Raw genomic sequence first — 22051 nt, forward strand, 5'->3', positions numbered from 1 at the left:
TTCTTTTTAGCTGAGCGGGAACGAGGCGAACTGCGTTGAGAAATCCGGGAAACAAGTGAAGTTGAAATGTGAAACTAGGCAAAAGAAAAAAAGAATAGCTTTATTTTTCGTCGCACTATAAAGGCATATTTTTGCACGTAAACATTTTAAAACATGTAAGGTGAAATAAACATGCTGTTTTTAGCAGGCGTTTTTTTATTTTTGTTAACGAGCACAGTTGCGAGCCAACGCCAGGTCAGAAAGTAGTCGTGATGAGGCGAGCCTCCTGTTCGTTCCTCTGTTGTCTATGCGCGATACGTGCAGCGTTAGTTTGGTACCGCTAGCCAGCTCTTTGCTTGCGTGGTATTTAGCCGGCATCATGGCACAAATGGCCAGTGTCCTGCAAGACCCACTCTTGTTGAGTCAGCTCACCTGGCACGACATTGAAGAACTTTTAGTAATGGAATTGTTTTCTGTGACTCGGCGGGATCCGCTTTGGTCGACCGTGTATCTTAATATCGACGGTATGGAAAGTGCACTTTTCCGCTCGTATTTTCACTTCAAGAAAGCCTGTATTACAAGACTGAAAACTGCTCTGCGCATTCCCGACGTCATCTCGGCACCGCAAAGAGTGGTCGTCCCTGGAGATGAAGTCCTATGCATCACTTTGCGTCGCCTGTCATACCCAAACAGGCTTTGCGAATTAGAGCAAGTTTTCGGCCGGCTCTACTCCGTAATTTCGTCGGTGACCAGCAGTCTGCTCTCACACATAGAGGTGAACTTCTATCACCTCCTAAAGGATGCGGACAATTACAGCTGGCTCGATTTGCCTAAAATTGAAGCGTTCTCTCAGGTGAGCAATTCATTCGAATTTCTTAAGCCACCATAGCAGACATTCACTTTGCAGGCTGTGCATTTCAAAGAGGCTCCCCTCCACAACTGCTGGGGGTTCCTAGACGGAACCGCAAGATCTATCAGCGGGCCGTCAACTAGCCAAAAGCTGTTCTTCTCTGTACACAAACCCATACACGCTCTCAAGTACCAGTCCATCAATTGCCCGAACGGCATCAGATGCCAGCTGAGCGAGCCATTCTTCGGTAGCAGGCACGACGCTGGTGAGTTCCTTGTACAGCTTTATTTGCATGGCTTGAGCACAACTGACATTTATAGCGGAAGGAAACAGCAATTTACCCCTTTACTTGTTTACATGTCTTTCAGGTATCCTGCGCAAAAGCCAGACGTACGGAAAACTGCAAAAGCTAGTACAAGGGCACAGCAACTGCATGTATGGGGACCCTGCCTACCCATTGAGGCCATTGTTGTAAAGCCCTATGGTGGAATGAGGCTAAAAACACGACAGGAATCGTTTAATAGGGAAATGAGCAAAGTGAGGCAAGCTGTCGAGTGGGGCTTCGGCAAAATCGCAAGATTGTTTGCATATCTCGATTTCAGAAATAAATCAGACGCTCCACCGGCAGAACTTGCCTCGCATGTACAGGGTGAGTGCAATTCTCCCAAACTGCCACACGTGTCTATGGCTCTCAAGTATCTCAGTACTTCGTCCTTCAGCCGCCAAGCTTAGAAACATACCTCACCCCACAGCACCATTAATGGCTGCGTGAAGAGCGCATAAGGTAAATAGCATGAATCTTGACATTAGACATTCAGAGCAATGCCGGTTGCTCTAGTGGCATTACTTCTGTTGGTACATTTTTAATGAATTATAAGTTGAAGTTTTTTTACTGAACACTTCCAGGCCTGTAGAGGGGGGCGGTGGGCCTTTGTGAAGCTCCCGTTTACGAGCAGCTTTTTTTTGCCCACAACCCCCTCCATCATCCCGATGGAAATAAAGAATATTATTATTATTAGCAGCAGAAGATCAATTTAAGCCATAGCAGTTCTTCCTTCCACCATCTGGCTGCACATTTCCATGCATTTTTCTTGGTTTCAGATTTTCATGCACTAGCTTTTTAGTCTTGCTCTCTTTATTTGACCAAAAAAAAAGGTTCGCACAATTGGCATGTTGCTTGGACAGCGCATGCTAGTATGTCGAGTCAGCCATTTCTATATAGCTGCCTCTTGTACAAGAATAAGTATTGTAAAGTGAGGAGGTGACTGCAATCCTGTTGAGGTACTGTTTTCAATAATGTTCAAATGATTAATAGCAAACACAGACAAAAGCTTTCCTTACATTCCCAACGTCTTTTGACGTGTGCTGTTCGTTCGCGTCCCCCCGTGACAAAACCGCTTTCTTTACACCGGACAGGCACTATGAATTCCGCGCCCTCCCAGACTAAAAAAAGTGTGATCTGAGTTTTTTGGTTTGAGTCACTTGTCGCTGAGCTGAAAACTTTTTTTTGGTAAGGTTACGCTGTTACAGGGAGACTAATCCCCGTATTCACAAACTGGCCTTACCTTAACCTTACTTTAACACGAAGGGCGACTTTCAGAAAGGTTACTGAAAGTGAGAGGTAAGGGAAAGGCCAAGCTGTGTTTCAGAAATGCACCTTTCGGCCGCCTTACGGAAAGCGCTCTTATCCACAGAAGTAAGAGGTATGGTAAAGGGGCTAAAAACATATTAATGCTTGTCGCATCAGCAGATGTACTGATAACTTCTTTTGTATACTAAAGAAAGCAGTTAAACATATACTGCAGCTGTCATAATCATTTAGTGGGTGAAATTAACTAGCCCGACTCAAATTTTCACGCATGTTTCTTCTTTGGTCTAGCCACAGTGATAGGCAGCCGTCGCTACAAGAAGCTTTGTTGAGTCGACGTTGGTGTTTGTTTATTTTTGTGTGCCTCGATCGTGGTGTGTTGTGCTTGTGTGCGTTTGTTGTTTCGAGCTGAACGTCTGAAATATACCTTTTCTGAGGATTGTTGGTCAATACGGAGATGCTGGTAGAAGGGACAACTGCGATACGAAGAACTGTCATCCCGTAGCCGCTTTGCTGCTGCTGCTGCTGCTGCTGCCTTATGCGGCTCGCCCTTGGCTGCTGCAAGATCCACTGCTGAAGGCGTCGCGGAAATCGGGCATAACTTTATTTTATTGTGGTATGGGTTCACAGTGAAGAGGTGACGAGAGTAGCATTTTTATTATAGCGCTGGCCTGTTCCGAAGCGCCCTCAGCTGCGGCATCGATGCGAAACTAGCAAGACTTAGCGACGAGCAGGGCAGTCAGGAAGCAGCGTAGTCCGTCGCCCGGCGCGCCCGCAGGTGGTGTCGCTGCCGGAAGCTGGGCTCTTGCGCAGGCATGCTGTCATTGCTCGAATATTGCATACAGACTTTCTGATAGCACGGCTGTTTTGTTTTTTCTGGTGCGAACGTGAAGTACACCAAGCCAGCCGGCCGGCCGGCCTAGCTCCCGTGCGCCGGCGTCAAACAATTAGCTGAAGATTGTTCTTGACGTAAATAATAAAACATGGGGTAGACAAATGTTCACAATATATCATTTTTGTGGAGTGCTGGCCAATACTGACTTGCTGGTAAAAGTGAAAACTGTGATGCGAGCAAATTTCGTGCTTGAACCGCCTCGCAGCTTCCGTTGGCCCGCCGTTGCGGTCCGGCTCGCTTAGCGTCCGCCAGCTCCGGTGCCGAAGGCGTCGTGCAAATCTACCATATTTTTAGTTTATTGCGATATGTAGCTTTTGACAGCTCAGTAATATCAAAAGTGCGCCATTATTACAGCGCAGGTGACTTCCGAAGCGCTGTCCGCTGCTGCGTCGATGCGAAACAGGCTATTCCCTAGCGCCGACCAGGGCAGCTGAGCGCAGTTCGTAGCGCGGCGTGCCCGTCGGTGGTGCTGCAGCCAAAAGCTCGCTACTTGCTCAGGCATGCCTTGTCGCTGCTCGGCGATACAGGCAGTCTTTCTGATAACATAGATGTTTTGCCTTTTCTGGTGCGAACTTCAAAGCATGACCAAGGTAGATCCGCCTTGGCATGACACCGGCCGTGGGCGGCGCTTGAACCGCCGAGCTGCGCATGATGCTTGCCGATCGGTGTTTCCCTGCTTGCAGTGAAGCGACAGTTCGCAAGCGGCGACCAGCGCGGCGCACCGACGATGTTTTTGCGCATGTCTCTCCTGCTTTAGTTTTTGCATATCTTCGGTTTAGGAAAAATTGACCAGTGCCGGAACCAATGTTGCTACGATTACTGCAGGTACAATCGATACCTCCGGTAAGGATGCATCGAGAGTGTAGCAGGCGACAACTTGGATAATTCCCGCACCGTAAAACCGAAGGGTGGTAAGCAGTCGCAGCAGCAGCGGCACGGGGCAACCTAGTCCGTTGGGGCAGTGGTGCAGCGTCAGCACAGACGAGTTCCAGCACGGCAGGCTTCGAAAAGCGGTACCTCGCGAGAAGCTCATCGTCGAATAGCTCCATCCGGTGCTGGCGATCGCTCAGCGCTCGCCGTGCCTGCTTCGCACGATGGGGCATCTGATCGATTTCTTCCATTAACTTTGTGAACTTGATAAATCGGAACAGCGGTCGTCGATCGTACTCGGTTGCCATGTTGAATTGACGAATGGAGCTGCTAAAGGTAGGCCTGGGGCTACCTTTGCGAACGCGCCCTTTCCGAGGCCGAAAGGGCGGCTAAAGGGGCTGTTCAAGGGTAAGGTTGGTTTCTGAAACCAAAAAAGGAGCCGTAAAGGTAAGGACCTCGAATGGGAAGGCAAAGGTCGGATTGGGAATACGGGAGTAAGTATTTATACTCTTGCACATAGTGCATAGTTACGCTTCTACTAGCCTAAACTTGCTAAACTTGCAGAGAACTCTATGACAGCTAGGCATAACATTACACCGTTCTGAAAGGGGTAAGTGTTAGTCTAAGACCAGCATAAACATAACCTAACATGAGAGGTGCAAGTTTGCACCTTTAGCAGGTAAATTTATGCTACGTCTAGGATTGCAAAGTTACTTTGTCGAATACTAACTTTATACCCTCATAAACAGAGCAAAGTTTTGACCCCTGCGGAGCAAGCGTATACCCTCACATGATAGATAATGTTACCCTTCTAGCGGTACAAGGTAATGCCCTATTACACACACACACACGAACACACACACACACACACACACACACACACACACACACACACACACACACACGCACGCACACACACACACACACACACGCACACGCACACGCACACGCACACGCACACGCACACACACGCACGCGCACACGCGCGCACACTCACACACACGCAGACACACGCGCGCGCGCGCGCGCGCACACGCACACAATGTGCTGGCGTACATGGTCATGTGCAGGTTTGGCTTCAGCCACTGATGTGAGAAAATTTCAGAACCGATCAGAAGAAAAAAGGCACAAATTCCGGCCGGGCAAAGGTGGTTTGTAGTACAGAGAGGTCCCAGAAGGATTAATAATTAAGAAGGAGGAAAGGAAGCATGGTTGAATCCAGCGTGCCCAAGAGAAACACGTGTTTGCAGGTGGCCAGGGGGATTGAAGGTGCGAGGATCAGTAGAAAGGAAGGAAAGGTAAGAAAGAAAACGAGAAAAAAACAGGAGATAAATGGGCTTCAGAAAGCAGAAGGGGTGTATTAAAATGGGAGAGAGAGGAAGGTGAACAAGGCGAAATGAGATAATGTTAGGGAAAGGATAAAAGATAAAAAACGAGTGAAATTAAAACAAACCAAATAAGCCTAAAAAACGGCAAGGAGTCATGTCACGAAAGCGAAAAAAAGCAAATAAAAGAGTTAAAAGCGAACCGCTAGGAGAAAAAGTGGCAATTCAAATGAAAACGAACAAAATAAAAATATCAAACAAGAAAGAACGAAACAAAAAAGTCTAAGGATACACGGAGGGCGATCAAACAGCAAGGCCTTCATGCTCGTGTGGCAGGGCAGCGGCTCACCGAAATTGGACACACGGTGCTCCCCCCCCCCCCCTTCAACCCGGACCTCATGAGACATGTGGGAAGCTCAGTAGTAGTGGTGGTGGTGGTTTGTGCTATGAAATATTCTGAGGAGAGGGATACTGGTCTCGACGTATGTTTGAGCATCATTCTTGGGGACCAGGGGAGGGGGAGGGGGGCTCAGTAGTGGCAGGTAGGGCCAACGAACCATCTGGGCGGGAATAAACACGTTAGACGGATGGAAAGAAAGAAGAGAGCGAGGCGAGGAGACTGGAAGCGGTGAGGTGAAAGGAAGGGCGGATAGACGGGGAGTGGTCAGGCGCTTAGCTAGTGGAGAACGTCACCCACAGCTGCACCCCACGGACAGGAAGGCGAAAGAAACCGCCCGTGGCCAGTTAGGAGGGGGACAAGAGGGGACAAAAGCAGCCAAGAGGGCGTCAGAAGGCCCAGGTGGATGCCCAGAGCCTGTGGACCGTTGTGCGCATGCGGGTGCGCACAGACAAGGTCGACAGCCAGGACGGCCGCAGGATGCCGCCCGTCGACGCCAGACCGGCGGCCCGGTCTAATGGCTCATTGCCCCAAACACCGCAATGGGCGGGGACATGATACAAGGGTGCGCTTGATGTCCCGAACGCGTAAGTCATTGGTGGGAAGAGTGTGAAGGAGAGAAGACAACATGCAGGGGCAAAGGACAGGGGGCACATAACAACAAGTCTCGTGAAACGCAACAGCCTCTGCGCAGAAGGTGCTCTCTCAAGATGAAATCGGGATACGATCCGTACCGCACCAAAAGACGAGAATGAGGCGCAAGCAGCACTCGCAGAGTATAGAATATGTGAAGGCCGGGAAGAGAGGATTAAAGGGAAAATGAAAACGAAAGAGCAGGCCAGAGAGGGATGAAAGCGGGTAAGAATATCACAAGGTTTGACCTCCAAAGGTGACGGGATTAATGCAGTGTAAACGGTTCTACTCTGCACAGAGGCGCTCCAGATCCAAAGGAAGAGGGGGTACCCGGAGGAGTACCAGACCAGTGGCAGTGCATTGAGAGCAATTACAAAACACAGTCTCTGCAAAATTGATCATTAGACGAAACTTAAAATTGGTGCACTACGTGGCCGATGAAAATAAACAGGGAAAGAAACAGTGTGAGTGATAACGCGCGCTATGAACCAGCTCACCTATCCTTATTCACTTAATGGTCGGCTTGTGTAGTCCATTTAATACAAAAAATACTTAGATGTTATTCTCACTTCTGATCTGAGATGAAAAGACCATGTTTCTTACTATAATAAAAGGGGCTATGCAAGAACTTGGTTAATGCATCCCGTAACGTGTCCGTAGCGCGCGTGCGCAACGACATATTAGAGAGTTGTAGCATATCGTTACCCTGTTTACGTTACCGTTTACCGGGCCCGGCAAGCGACGTCTGCGCATGCGCCGCCACTCACCGATACGCAAGCACTTTACGGAATCTCTTTTAGCGTTGCGGAGAGTTAGCGTTCGCTCGTAAACAAACATGGCGGCGCCCTGCCCGGCCGCTTCGGACCAAATACAGCACCGCCGCCCAGTTCTTCGACGCCATTACTCGCTATACATGAAGGCATTCGCTTTTAATTTGCAAACTCTCACTCATACGTTGAGGTTTGAGTAACAACTAGGCCATGTTTTTGAGATTATTTGCCAAGTTTTGAGCAGTTAAGCCTGACAATATGTCGTGCACATAGCCAAATAGCAACGACTACAATGCTGCTCTTCATTTTTGTGCCCGATTTAACATTTTTCTATCTTTTCATGATTTTTCGAAAAAAGACATAATTCTTTTTGAATATTCACCAGTAAATGCAGAAAATAAAAAGTTCCTCCGGCCCGGAGTTGGCGCGCTTTAACTTAGTGCCAATAGATGGCGCCACAGTGTTCACATCCAAACATAAAGAAGCTACGAGGCGGCACGGCAAACAGGTGTCGTAGTTGTGCTTTATTACAGCGCTCGCAACGCAATGTGCGCTGTGTATTCAAGCTTACTGAGGTCTACGTAGTGAAATTGTCTACTGGCCAGGGTAGGCAGAGGAGTCTAGCTTTACGGGCACATTTGAAAAGCCGCTGAGTCGACTGTTAGCTGAAGTGTGCAAAGCTATTACCGGGGCCAGTTGGTTGGCCATTATGCGAATTAGTGCGCTAAAAGCGGCACAAGACAATACACGCACACACGACACAAGCGCAAACTAACAACTGTTTATTCCTTAAGGAAGATGCGTTTTTATACGCAACGGTAATTTTTTGAAACTGCAACCTTGCCATCATCAAACGCGTACCAATCACCACGACACAGCATATGCATTTATCATGTCAATTTCGGTTTTGGTAAGTGCAATAGAAGGAGTGCGTATACACGTTCCATTTTCCGCCTTTTCGATTAAAAACGCTTCGACTATTCCTCTTTCAATCCTTTCTTTCTGTTTACCTACAATTGTGGTCCTGTTGAAAATTGGTTCGCATTTCTTCGTGCACCTGCTGCATTGTTGCGCCAGATTCCCGGGGTGGTTAATTTTGTCGCAGTCATTATTATGCTCTAGAAGTCTCGTGTTGACACATCTACCCGATTGCCCGATGTATTGTTTTCCGCATGATATTGGTATCTTATTGATGATGTCTTTCTGGCATGGTACGAACCTTTCCTTATGGGCAATGACACATTCCTTGCACTTTTTACTATTTCCTTTCGCATTCACCTTCTTGCAGACGCTTATCAGCTTTTTTGGTGTGCTAAATACAACTTTCACTTGGTTTTTGTTCGCCACTTTCTTCAATCCGTGCGATGCCTTATGAATATACGGTATGTCAACCAATACTTCTCTATTCCCCTGCTCTTTCGACTGCTCTTTTCGGGCAAAACTCACAAAGAAGACAACCCCTTCAGGATGATCGTAAAGGACAAGAACACATGGCAAAGCCATGTTGCTAGATACTTGCAGGTCCGACTGTCTAAGCTGACTTGTGATGACCCATACATGGTGCATGAATCAGAGAAGGTCATCAGCTTCATGAAGAAAGGGACACCGGTGACGTGCTTGTCTGTGGACGTTAAAAACATGTTTTATTCAATTCCTCAGGACGGTGCCATTACTGCAGTTGAAGAGAGTATTGACAACTACGGAGCTACGAAGTTTCAGAATGAATGTGGGACGAGCGTCAGTGGGTTCCTTGAACTGCTCTGGGTACACCCAAGATCCCTGTGCGTGCACTATGAAGGAAAAGTGTACGCACAACGAGGCGGCATATGCATTGGTTCGTGTCTGGCTCCTGCACTTTCGAACCTCTACATGGCAAAGGGTGATCGCATCCTCAAACCGGAGATTGAAGGCAGGAACGTGGTACATGCTTCCGGTATGTAGGTGATTTCTTGCTGTGTTTTAGTGCGTAAAATGCAGGCGCGGGTGACGCGGAGGCGATGGTTACGCTTTTTAAACGCATATTCGATGGCCTTTATTTCACGTATGAACTACCTGAAAAAGCGATGATAAGATTCCTTGATCTACAAATACAGGAAACCCCTGTCCGTACTTGCTGGTAGTATCATACAAAAAGTGAAAAAAGCATTATGAGATATGATTACAGCCAGTCCTAGCTTGTCAAAAGGAGTGTTACCCAATCTTGTATGATGCAGAGCCTTAAGAAGTCCGGCGATAACAAAATTAATGAGAGCATCAGCATGCAAATTAGTCGACTGACCGATAGTGGTTTCCCTGACATGATCGCGTCTGTGGCCGAAAAAGTGCTAAAATTCCTGAGGAGGAAAGGAATGAAGTCGAAAGAACAGGAGAATAGGGAAGGATTGGTTGTCATACCGTAGTCCATACCGGATATTAATAAGGCATCACACGGATTGAAGAAAGTGGCGAAGAAACACCAAGTGAAAGTTCCATTTAGCGCACCAAAAAAGCTGATCAGCCTCTGCAACAAGGTGAATGCGAAAGGAAAGAGTGAAAAGCGCAAGGAATGTCGCATTGCTCATAGGGAAAGGTTCGTACCATGCCAGAAAGACACCATCTATAAGATACCAATATCATGCGGAAAACAATACATTGAACAATCGGGTAGATGTGTCAACACGAGACTTCTAGAGCGTAATAATGACTGCGACAAAATTACCACCCCGGAAATCTGGCGCAACACTGGAGCAGGTGTAAGAAAGAAATGCGAACCAATTTTCCACAGGACCACAATTGTAGGTAAACAGAACGAAAGGATTGAAAGAGAGATAGTCGATGCGTTTTTAATCGAAAAGGCGGAAAATGGAACGTGTGTAAGCACTTCTATTGCACTTACAAAACCCGAAATTGACATAAGTGCAGATGCTGCGTCGTGGTGATGGTCACGTGTTTGGTGATGGCAAGGTTGCATTTTCAAAAAACTGACATTGCGTATATAAACGCAACTTTCGTAAGGAATAAACAGTTGCTAGTTTGCGCTTGTGTGCGTGTGCGTGCGTGCGTGCGTGCGTGTGTGTGTGTGTGTGTGTGTGCGTGTGTGTGTGTGTGTGTGTGTGTGTGTGTGTGTGTGTGTGTGTGTGTGTGTGTGTGTGTGTGTGTGTGTGTGTGTGTGTGTGTGTGTGTGTGTGTGTGTGTGTGTGTGTGTGTGTGTGTGTGTGTGTGTGTGTGTGTGTGTGTGTGTGTGTGTGTGTGTGTGTGTGTGTGTGTGTGTGTGTGTGTGTGTGTGTGTGTTGTCTGCTTGTGCCACTTTTAGCGCATTCCTTCGAATAAGGTGAAAGTGTAGTCTGTACGTATTTATATTCAGAGAAAAAGAATATTAAAGTGTAGCATTTCACTTCATAGAAATGATTTCAATGCATCCGTATTTTTTTTATCATTAAAAGTTGGGCATCTGCCATCATCATCACTCGTTTTAGCCTTAGGGTAACTTGCTGCGTTAGAGACGGTGCGCTATATCGTCTTCTGGCGTCCTCCGCGCTAACCGGAAAATCCGGCGTCCGGTAACACGGTAAACGGTAAAGGTAAACACGGTAACGATATGCTATAACTCTCTAATACGTGCACGCAATTGGCCCAGCTGTGCGGAACGTTCTGCGCATGTGCACTCGCGACCAGCAACGCTCCTGCGTACGTAAGCCCGTTTCGTACGGCCGACTGAAAGTGTCCAATAGCGCTTTCAGGTGCGCGGCGGTGGTGTCTATCTGCAAACAATTGTGCTTTCTCACATTACTTGGTGCTTAGCAATGCTAAACCGCCAGCCATTTTTACTCAAGCTTGATGAGCTTGGTTTACTTGGTACTGTAGTCAAGTGGAAGTCGTCATATGTAGATAAGCACCAACAATTAGTTGATTTCGAAGGCCATTATTCAGGCGTCAGATGTTCTGTCTGTAAACTCCGGCGTTCCTCATGGCAGTGTCCTATTTCTTCTGATTTTCTTAATTTACATAAACGACTTGACCACCTGCATTCGTGAAAATTCTAGTATTCGAATATTCATAGATGATTGTTTGCTCTTCAAGGTTGTTAATAATAGAAATTATAAATTTGTGCGTAATGAAACTCTTGATGCTATTTCTAATTGGTGAGATCTCTGGGATAAGAAACTTATCCCTGATAAAACTTTTTCACACGAGTCACGAACAAGGTCTCTTTTTCCTTAATAATGCACTATCAAGGAGAATAATATTAATAATAATTGGTTTTTTGGCGAAAGGAAATGGCGCAGTATATATCCCGTATATCGTTGGAGACCTGAACCGCGTCGGAAGGGAAGGGATAAAGGAGGGATGTGAAGAAGAAAGGAAGAAAGAGGTGCCGTAGTGGGGGCTCAAGCAGAACCCCATATCTCAAATTTACTGTTTCAAACATTTGGACATAACAATTACCAACGACTTCGGCTGCTTCACCTATATTGATAATATCTGCGCTTCTTCATGCCGCAAGATCGCTCAAAGCAGACATAGGCATATATTGTGACGAAGAAGACGACGAACTGTGCAGTGGCGCGGGCAGGAACGCTCACGCTAGGCCAGCAGCCATTAAATCACCGCATTGTCATTGTGATTGTGATTGTTTATTGGTTTCTTTCCAATAAAAGGAAAAAGCAAAGGGAGAGCTAAAGGCTATTGGCCTGACGGGGCTCTCCCTCCGCATGCAGTTTCGACTGCATTGCAAAAAACACACATTTGTTGTCCACTTTACACATTTCTAGGTCTTGCAGGATGCAGTACATATGACTATACACAAATATAAACAACAAAGAGAATAAAATATTAACAAAGGTACAAAGCTCAGTCATCGCGGAGAACATATGTGCATATAAAAAAGAAGAAAAAAGAAAGGAAAAAAAGAAAGGCGACATCCTAAACACAGAGAAAAAAAACAGTACTGGTTTACAGACGCTACACATGATTTTAAGACAAGTCACTGGTAACGAATTTCTTTCTCAATAACCAATGCTTTTACTGTTTTTTTTCTTCATTGGTTTCTTTAGGTTAGCATCCTCAGGCAATTTGTTTAGAAGCACCGGAATTTGGTAATTGAAATGCTGTTTGCCATAATTCGTGCGCGTTCGAGGCTTTCTGCGCTCTTGCCTCCGAGGGGCGAGCGTATGTGTTTCGACAGGACTACTACTTACATGAAGTTTATGTTTTTGTACATACTTCAATAACTTGAAATAATAAACTTCATCAGCTCTTAGCAGAGAATACTTTACAAACAGTGGACCTGTTGGTAAGTCTTGTGGGTGTCCTGTATACCTTTCAAGCAGCCGAAGTACGCGCTTCTGTAACTTGAGTATTCGCAGGTAATTTTTACTAGAGGTATTACCCCAAACCAAAATACAGTAGGAAAGTCTGGAATAAAAGATAGTATAGTAAAGAGAAATTTTAAGCCACAAAGGTATAAGTGAACTTATTCTATATAGGCAGCCGAGCGATCTACTCAGCTCCAGAGCAAGGTTATCAATGTGGGTGTTCCAAGACAAGTTTTTTTGAAACCACACTCCCAGAAATTTTTGCTTCACCTCTTGTTTTAACTGAGTGCCCCGAAAAGTAATATGAATATTATTGTTCATTGGCTTATTAATTGGAGCGAATATGATATATTTGGTTTTACTAGTATTCAACTGTAACCTGTTCGCATGTAACCAGTCGGGTAGTGACTCCATATATTTATTAACAATCTCCTCAGCTCCGTAAGAGTGCGTGCAGTGAAGAAAATATTCATGTCATCGGCGTACATTATTAATTTAGGAGAATTATGGATGGTACAAAGATCGTTATTATAGACAAGGAATAATAACGGTCCAAGATTAGAACCTTGAGGAACACCTTGTTTAATTAATATTTTTTCAGTCGTTTTTTTCGTGGACGCTTACATATTGAAGCCTATTGCTTAAGTAACTTTCTATCAGTCTAAGGACAACGCCGCCAACACCGTATCTTTTGAGTTTAATTAGTAGCACATCGTGACACACCGAGTCAAAAGCTTTCTGTAAATCGATAAACAATCGTGGAGTGTAAAACCTGTGCTCAAAGTTATGTATAATATCATGCTTAATACTGAGAAGCGCGTCCTCTGTAGATTTACCTTTTTGGAATCCGAACTGCATATCACTTATTACCCCATATTTTGCGAAAATGTTTTCTAATCTTATATTTTTGATCCCTTCAAATATTTTCGATAGAAAAGGCAGGACCGAGATTGGTCTATAGTTGCTTACGTCTCCTTCAGCACCACCCTTGTGAATAGGACAGATGCGAGCTATCTTGAGCGAGTCAAGGAAGATTCCAGTCTCAAAAATTTTATTTACTATGTCTGCTATGATGGGCGATAAGATTTCAGACACATGTTTGATTGGCATTGCCTTAAATTTATGAAAACCAGAAGCAACGTCATTTCTAATCCCATTATTAAGTTTGTTGATTTCGTAAGGAGTCACTGGTGCGAGTACCATAGAGTTCACTCTCGTCACGCTCTTATCAACGAGGTTTTGTTTTTCATTGTTCTGATCGTACACTGCGCTCGTGGCAAAATAGGCGTTGAGGACAGTGGCTGCTTCAAGACCGGTTAGTGTTCCTGTGGGTGTGACTATCTTTAGAACGGTGCATTGTTCTTTCTTCCCTGATAGATCTTTTATTTCATTCCATATTTTCCTGGGATCCTTTCCTATTTTGGCAAAAACCTGTTCATAATATTCTATCTTGGCATTTTTAATTTCATTGCTCAGTTTGTTTCTATACTGTTTGGAAGTAATTAGAGCATCTTCTTCTCGCGTTTTTAAAAATGTATGAAACAAACGGTTCTTTTTTTATTTTCTTTAATAACGAGTCGTTAATCCAGGGCTTCCGTATTCTTTTACGCCTTGGCCTACTCAGTTCTATAGGAAACGCTTGATTATAGCATATCATAAGTTTATCAAGAAAAATATTGTACGCCTTGTTAGGGTCGTCTTCCTTTAATACGCATGCCCAGTCAGTGGAAGCAGTCAGAACGCGAAAAAGTTTCAACGACTGATCATTTATTCTGCGGATGATCTTCTTTGGTTAATGACTAAGTTTACCACGCAGAAAAGGGATAAAACAAAAAGCTGGGAGGTGGTCACTAATTCCCAGCGTTAGCAATCCGGCAGCACAATTTGGTGGGTGCACGTTTGTAATACATACATCAAGCAATGATGCAGTATTGGGTGTGACTCGTGTTGCTTCGACGATAGTGTTTACGCACGCGTAAGACGTGACTAATTCTGTGAGTTGCTTTGAAGGGGCATCATGCGATAGCATGTCTATGTTGACGTCACCCATTATCACGAAAGACAGACCAGTACATGTAAGGTGCCGCAGCAGACCATGTAGGAACTCGAAGAAATTTGTTTTGTTGCCTGTGGATGGCCTTTGGATAACGGCTGCTACAATATTTTCCACACGTATGGTAAGGCATTCAACATCATTGCTAACGACAGAAAAATCAGGAAAAACTTCATGCGACCTGGGCCGTTTGATGTACGCGGCTACGCCACCGCCCCTTCCATGCATCCTAACAGCACCTTGATAAACGTAGTCTTGTAAGAATGGAGGTTGTTCATGTACTCTTAACCACGTTTCCGTGAACAACATCAATCAAATTGAACGGACAGTGAATTGAAAAAGTCGCGTAATTCCTCTTGTTTGTTTCTTATACTGCGCACGTTTAAGTGGAATACTCGCATCTGGTTCTGAGTAGTCTCTGCCAAAGAATTGAAGGTGTTTATGGTACAGTAATGAGAAGAGTTTAAAGCTGCCATACTTTAGCTTGTTGCTATTTCTGACACCTGGTTAAACACTTTCACTCAGTTTCGCCAGACATTTTTTCCAGATCGGTCGAAGCGTTTATCCGCAAAGTTTGCAGACCGTTCGTACCTCCGAGCAAAGATTTTTCCACCGTTTGTCCATACAAACTTACAACCTACTTCACGCTTCTTCTTTGTCGCCGCACCGAGAAGCTGCTTACCATGACGGGTAAGATGCTCATTCACAAAGACTGCTCCAAGTCTTCAAAACCCAATTTCTTAGTGTCAATCCTGATTTTTCCTGGCCTTCTAAAGGACAGCGTTGCGCTTTGTGCGTCGACAAAACGAACGATGATATTTGTCTCATCATGTCTTGAAGTCGGCACTCTGTGGCATGCATCAATGTCAGCATTGGTAAGTTCTTCATCCGCAGGCGCGCCAATCTTTTTAATTATGGTCACTGGCTCGCCATCAAGTGGCACTCCCTTGATTTCGAGGTTATATCCCCTGATGCTATTGCTCTAGCTTCTCGATGCGACGTGACAGCCGCGCATATCAGCTTTCAGATCTTTATTTTTTTGAAGCGAATTCTGAATGTCATCTTTTAGTGTTTTAAGTTCTGAATGTCATCTTGCAAGCTATCTTTGATTCACCTGAGCTCAGCCCCTCAGCTCCCGCCGCAAATCCTCAATCGCTTTTGCCGTCTCTCTGGCATAATTCAGCGATGAAAAAGCAGATAAAAAGTTACAACTGACCCAGCAACAGACAAGGGCCACATGTGCATTTGGCAGGTGCGTTCGGCAAGCGGTGCACTGGTTTGCTTTTTTTAGAATAGCAAAGAGCAGTGCTTACCCGCGAAGAGCAGATATGAAACTTAGAGGACGTTTGCACACAGGTACACCGCTGCCGAACTGCCGTGTGGATGAAATCGGCGATCCCTTTTAAGCACAGCAGAAGATGCCCTGCAGCCCTCTGTCGTCGCAAAACCAAGGCTTTCGGTTGGCAGCCGAAGTCTGGGGCGTGTCAGTCTCGGCTTCGCGTTGCTCCCGGCGATGCAGTCTGTGCTGGCTGATAGCAATCTTCCCCGGCTTCCGCAATGAACAAACTGCGAAGAGCAGATATGAAACTTAGAGACGTTGCACACAGGTACACCGCTGCCAATCATCGCTGCCAACGATCATCGTGTCTCTTTCTTCGGCTGGCCGCCACGTAACATTTGGTGGAGCTTGTGTGGTACCATCGACATCCTGGTCCGGAGCGCCTCGGCATCCTGCGTCAGCTGTGAGTTCTTGGTGTGCGTCGCACGGCCGAGCTCTTGCCTTTCAGACCCGAACCGACCTCGCCGTTGTCCCCCCCCCCCCCCCCCCCCCGCCATCCCATCCCCCGCCCAAACCACTCAACACAAAGAACTGATTCCGACGCAAGGACCTGACCAATCGACCCCACGACCCGAGACGCCGCTTACATCTGAATACACCGTTCCCCTGCCCAGGCCGTTCGGCGCGTCCTGGGGCCTCGACCGTCGGCTCTTGGCGACCTGCGGCCCTGAAGTTTCAAGGCAAGGAATCATTCATCTCCTTTATCGTGGCGGCCGGCGCCTCACCCCTTTCTCGTTCCTGTCCAACCATCCTCTTAAGCCCGTAACCACTTCGCGCATCTCTTTGTCACCGATCAGGACGATCGCTCGATGGCCCCGGGTAGTGTGATGAAGAATACTGTATGAACTGTTCAGTGGCGCGGACAGGAGCGCTCGCGCTACGCCAGCAGCCATTAAATCAGCTCGTTGCCATCGATTATCGTGTCTCTTTCTTCGGCTGGCCGCCACGTAACAATAATATACTTCCCACCGACGTAAAGGTTCTGGCCTATAACTCTTTAATCGTATTTTTTGTTACAATACGCCTCTAAAATTTCGAATTCCCTTCACTAAGAAACAGATTCAAGAGCTTGAACGGATACAGATATCAGCAGTTCGGTTCATATATTATCGCTATCATCGCCACGATTCCTTATCCGAATTAATGAGCATCAATAACATAAGTCCTTGGAGTACTTGAGAAAGCTAGCCTGATTAAAATTCCTGTTTAAACTTTATTATTGTCAGTTTCGTCTTAACCCTTTAGCATACTTGAAGCCTTCATCATCTAGCGTCACAAGCAATGGTTATAAATTGTAGCCATTATTCGCCCGCACAAGCGTCTTTACATATTCCTTCTTTCCTAAACTATAGCCGAATGGAATATCTACCCTGATGTGTTTGCTTCCTAAAATGTTCTTTCTACGATCGATTGAGCTTTTGAGGGACGACCTTTGTTGCTCATTTGCCACAATTTATATTCTCTCCATTCGTGTTTTTTCATCCCGTGTACTGACATTTCGCTTTGTGTAATGGTAGTCTACTGTAGGATACCCCACTCCTGTCTGGGACTTTACGGCTTGCAGTATTCTACAAGTAAAAAAAGTACAGAAGGCTCGGGATGTTTTTTGGATTTTTTTACGTGATAGCTTTACGGGATTTTTTACGGGACGGGATAGCTCGCTCAAATGGGAGCGGTTCACTTTTATTTCGCACACTCTCGCCCACACGTAGCGGTATAAGGGATAAGTAGCCCCAGTTTTTAGATAATTTGGCGATTTTTAAGCTGTCAGGCCTAACTAATGCACTTCGGATACATGTATGTATGTATGTATGTATGTATGTATGTATGTATGTATGTATGTATGTATGTATGTATGTATGTATGTATGTATGTATGTATGTATGTATGTGTGCGTGTGCGTGTGCGTGTGCGTGTGCGTGCGCGTGCGCGTGCGCGTGCGCGCGTGTGTGTGTGTGTGTGTGGTGTGTGCGCGTGTGTGTGTGTGTGTGCGCGTGTGTGTGTGTGTGTGCGCGCGTGTGTGCGTGTGTCGCGTGCGCGCGTGTGCGTGTGTGCGCGCGCGTGTGTGTGTGCGTGTGCGCGTGTGCGCGTGGATGGATGGACGGACGGACGGACGGATGGATGGATGGATGGATGGACGGATGGATGGATGGATGGAATGTAGCAGGGTCCCCTTTGAAACGGGGTGAAGGCGGTTGCCACCATGCTCAGCTTTCTTCTTTATTTTTGTTTAACGGTGCTATAAGTTAATAAAATTTGCCATTTTCTTTAAATAAATAACTGATTGATAAATAACTGATTATGGTCCGCTTTCTTCAATACAGGCACAACACGTGCTAGCCTCTATTGAGTTGCGACAACTCCACTAGAAAAAAATAAACGAAAGATAACAAAAAACCGCGCAAGCGATTCGGCGTAACGACGTAGAAAGACCATAGGAATGACATCAGGGCCAGAACAATTTTGCTCCCATTATTGTGCAGCACAGAAAAAAATGTCCTCACACGTTATGAAATCCGGGCAGATACTGCTGCTGCTACAGCAACAAAACGGTCAGGGACGAGAATCCGAAAAGACGAATTGGAAGAAACAATTAACTTCTGCAGCGATCTACGATTTGTCGCGAACGGAGAATATCTTTTTGCTGGTGTTGACGTGGTCGACGGTTTCGCGTGCTTCAGAGTTAAGGCGGCGCTAAAATATTGCAGGATCACTCATTATGAATCTCCTTGAACCTTAAAACTGTCTACTAGCAACAAGTTTTTCGACGAGCATATGCCTTAAATTATTACGTACAGAAATACATACCGTGCGCTTTCTGAGTACTTTGGTATTGCGTATTAAACAAATTATTTCATAGCTAATCCATGAGTTCTTACGCCGTACATTCTTAGTTTTACTTGGAATAATGTTCATGTAGTTGGCTTGCCTCAGCAATAGCTCTCGTGGCAAAAACTAATTTAGAACCATTACAATTGCGACGGTAGTATAAGCGGGTGAAATGTATGCATTTAATCTGCAATAGTAAACCTGTTATAAACAGGAACAATTATGTTGAGCCTTTAACATATGATCTACAGTACAAACCATTAAATATAATTAAATTATTACGTGGTGTGCAGAAGAGAAGACTTGAAAAATCATTTTTGCAAAGAACTGTCCTGCAGTGAAACACTCTGCCTTCTGATGTTGTGGGAGGCCTGACTGTCGAATCTTTCTTATCAGCAAAAACTAAAGTGCCAATATTAGTTGAATGAAGCCGTTTTCGTTCGCGCGAGTGTGGAGTTCGCTGACATTTCCGTGAACTAGTCGGTGAACTAGGAAGGCCGCACCAGCGGCGTCGGAAGTGGTTGTAATGTGATCAGCGCTTCGGCAAGAAAGGAACCCGTCCCGTCCCTGCCTCCTCTTCTTGCAGCGGACGTCCTTGTTTTCTCTGCGCAAACCCGTCTTGAAGAAGCTTAACCAGGTACACTGTCCACATGTGTGCGGCGTCAAGGGCTTGCCGAGACTTCGAGCTGAGTAGGAGCCGAGTGACCATGAAGCCTATTATTCCCTTCACGACTGTATTCTCCTCTTTTTGTTTTTTTTTCTTTCTGTAAACAGCTTGAGGGATCGTCTCGATGGCGTATGTTTGTCTCGCATGTACGTGTGCGAAAGAGAAAAACAGATGACAGCATTTGGAATTTAGTAACGGTGGTGCCGTGGGAAATGGTAGTCGTGGTTGTGCTGTTTGTGTGTTGGATTGTATCCTCTCCTTTCCCAAATGTTTAATCAGTACTCTTTCTCCAATCTGTGATTAGTTGGCGGAAACCTTATTTTCCTTTCCCTAACCACTGATTGATGATGTGAGTCGCTTGTAATCTTATTGGTTGCTGTCCCCGCTAAAGGCGGAGGCAGAGGGCTTAAACGTAAGCGCTCTGGGTTGAACCAGGGCTGAATTCGTCTGAGCAACGATTTAGTCATGTTGTAAATAGTTTTCTCCTCGCTCGTTTCTTCTTGTTTTAGTCATGTTGTAATTAAATAGTTAACCTTTTTCTTCCCTCGAGAAACGTGAATGTTTGCGAGCTAGAACCACCAGGTCATCAAGAAACCGCTATTTCATCATCAACGAGGTGTTTCCTCTCATCGCCACCTGAAGGGGATTGAAACTGGCGCAGTCTGAAGAGGGGAAACTCAACTCGATGGTTCAGGTGCCATCTTTATTTGCGTTGGTCGCATCATTAACGTGCTGACGTTTTCTTGTGTGTCTAGGAACTCTTATTTCCAACTTTGATTTCTTTAATATGAAAGCACAGTTCTCCCTGAGGGCGTCTGCGAAGGCTGACAACATTGGTGAAATAAACAATAAATAAATAAATACCCATATTTACTTTGTTGCAAGGGCGTTATGGTGCAAAATTTTAGTTTTATAATTTAGCCCGCATTTAAGGGACTCTTCTCACACCTCTGTCCCTTCAGGAGCAGGTGACACTCGACCCTTTCATTCTGTCACACCGCTCTGTCACATTGTAGTTGTGTTCTACTGAGGCACAGAAATCGAATAAATGACGCTTTCAGCGCAAGATACGCACCGCTCGCGATGGTGCAGCTGACGTTTCTTGTGCGCAGGCACAGACGTGACAAGCGACAACTATTCTTCCTTAAGTTGTATAGAATGCGTTGGGAACGATTGATGCCTCGGCGTCTCTCTTTTGTCAACACAGCCACTGAGGTTGATAGCGTGTCCTTGAAAGCCATCTTCCGCCTTGTGGTCGCACGGTTAGAGCACGATTTAATTATTCTGCCATTAACCAACTTTCAGTGTGCCAAATCAAAAGGCAGGAGGCGCTTGTTGGCTCGAAGGCCCAGCCCACGTGACCGCAGTTGAAAACATTTTTAATTGTAAAAACAGTGTGAATTGGTTCAACTTACTTTTCGTATATATCTGTTTGCCTGTGCTTTGGCACGGAATAATGTTGCGAACAGTCGAGTGAATAGCTCAATCACACGCGGAGCTGGGAACATTTACAATCGGTCTCGGCGCCTGAGCGTGGTCTGCTTTCGAAACATCCGGCCACTCGCGGTACAGAAATAAACAAAGCTGGAGAGGGCGCGGTCCCGGAACGCATGTGTCGCCACTGCGTGGGCGGCGTCTTGCCCCCGCTCAACGACGGCCTGTGTCTGCCTGTGTGGTGCTGGTGGCCGCAAGCTCGGATAGTGCTCTGGTGAGTCACAATCACCTTATTTGCATGTTACCTCATTACTTTTTCAGATTTTGTGTCTACATTCCTGCGTTGGCTTACAGATGCAAGTGTCTGTGCTGGCAAACAAACTATTCTAACCTCAAACAGTCGAAAAAAAAATAACATCGACATCACGACTCGTATGATGTTTAGTAGGGCAGTAGGGGTCACAAAAAGGCGCTCACGAGCTCTTCTCCGTCCCTCGTCCGTCTCTTTTGCGCTGCCTACTAAACAACATGCATAACCAACTAGCCCGGCAGCTCCTGGACTCGTATGACGCTTTATCTGCAGAGAAAGACGCGTTCATTGCTCAGTACGCCGCCACTTGGTTCAAACTCATGACGTCCGGACTGAAAAGAGTGTCAAGGGAAATCTGTCCATAGGGCAAAGATAGGAACAGCCAACGGAGACGACGCAAATGCGCGACAAGAGCCTCCTCGTCTCTGCAGTGAGAATCAAGTGGATGGCCGTTCTGCCTAGCCTGAGGCTCGCGAATGTGGACGGTGGTGGCGATATTTCATTCATTCACCTTTTGCAGCCTTTAAAAAGCCCCGTTTGCCGCCGACCGTAAAAGTGGCGTCTTAGAGCAGCGATCCAGGCCATCTCAATTACTTCGTCAAAGCTGGCTGATCTCAGAGCAGCTTTCAGCGGACATCTTAGCGCAGTGCGTGTTTCAAGTCTTTTGCCTTTTCCCGCTCGTATAATGTCACCATCGCAGGCCCGGTTGAAATTTGCAGAAACCGCGCCACGAGCAACGCATATGATTTAGCGATGGCGCTTAAAGCCGTCACGGCTTAACACGGCGCGATTCCTATTTTCCTCTGATTAGAAACTCT

At 46.0% G+C, this 22051-nt stretch overlaps 1 protein-coding gene across 1 annotated transcript in view; it reads left to right on the top strand.

The window, feature by feature from the left end:
• Positions 1-20738: 20738 nt before the first annotated feature.
• LOC144104997 (homeobox protein Hox-A2-like) overlaps positions 20739-22051 on the top strand; it is a 77220-nt gene continuing 75907 nt past the window's right edge. Inside the window, exon 1 of the mRNA XM_077638220.1 lies at positions 20739-21197. Within this exon, the coding sequence (XP_077494346.1) occupies positions 21100-21197 (98 nt within the window). The 5' untranslated portion in view covers positions 20739-21099. The remainder of the gene's footprint in view (positions 21198-22051) is intronic.

This window comes from Amblyomma americanum, chromosome 9 (genome assembly GCF_052857255.1).
Source record: "Amblyomma americanum isolate KBUSLIRL-KWMA chromosome 9, ASM5285725v1, whole genome shotgun sequence".
NCBI classification, from domain to species: Eukaryota; Metazoa; Arthropoda; class Arachnida; order Ixodida; family Ixodidae; genus Amblyomma; species Amblyomma americanum.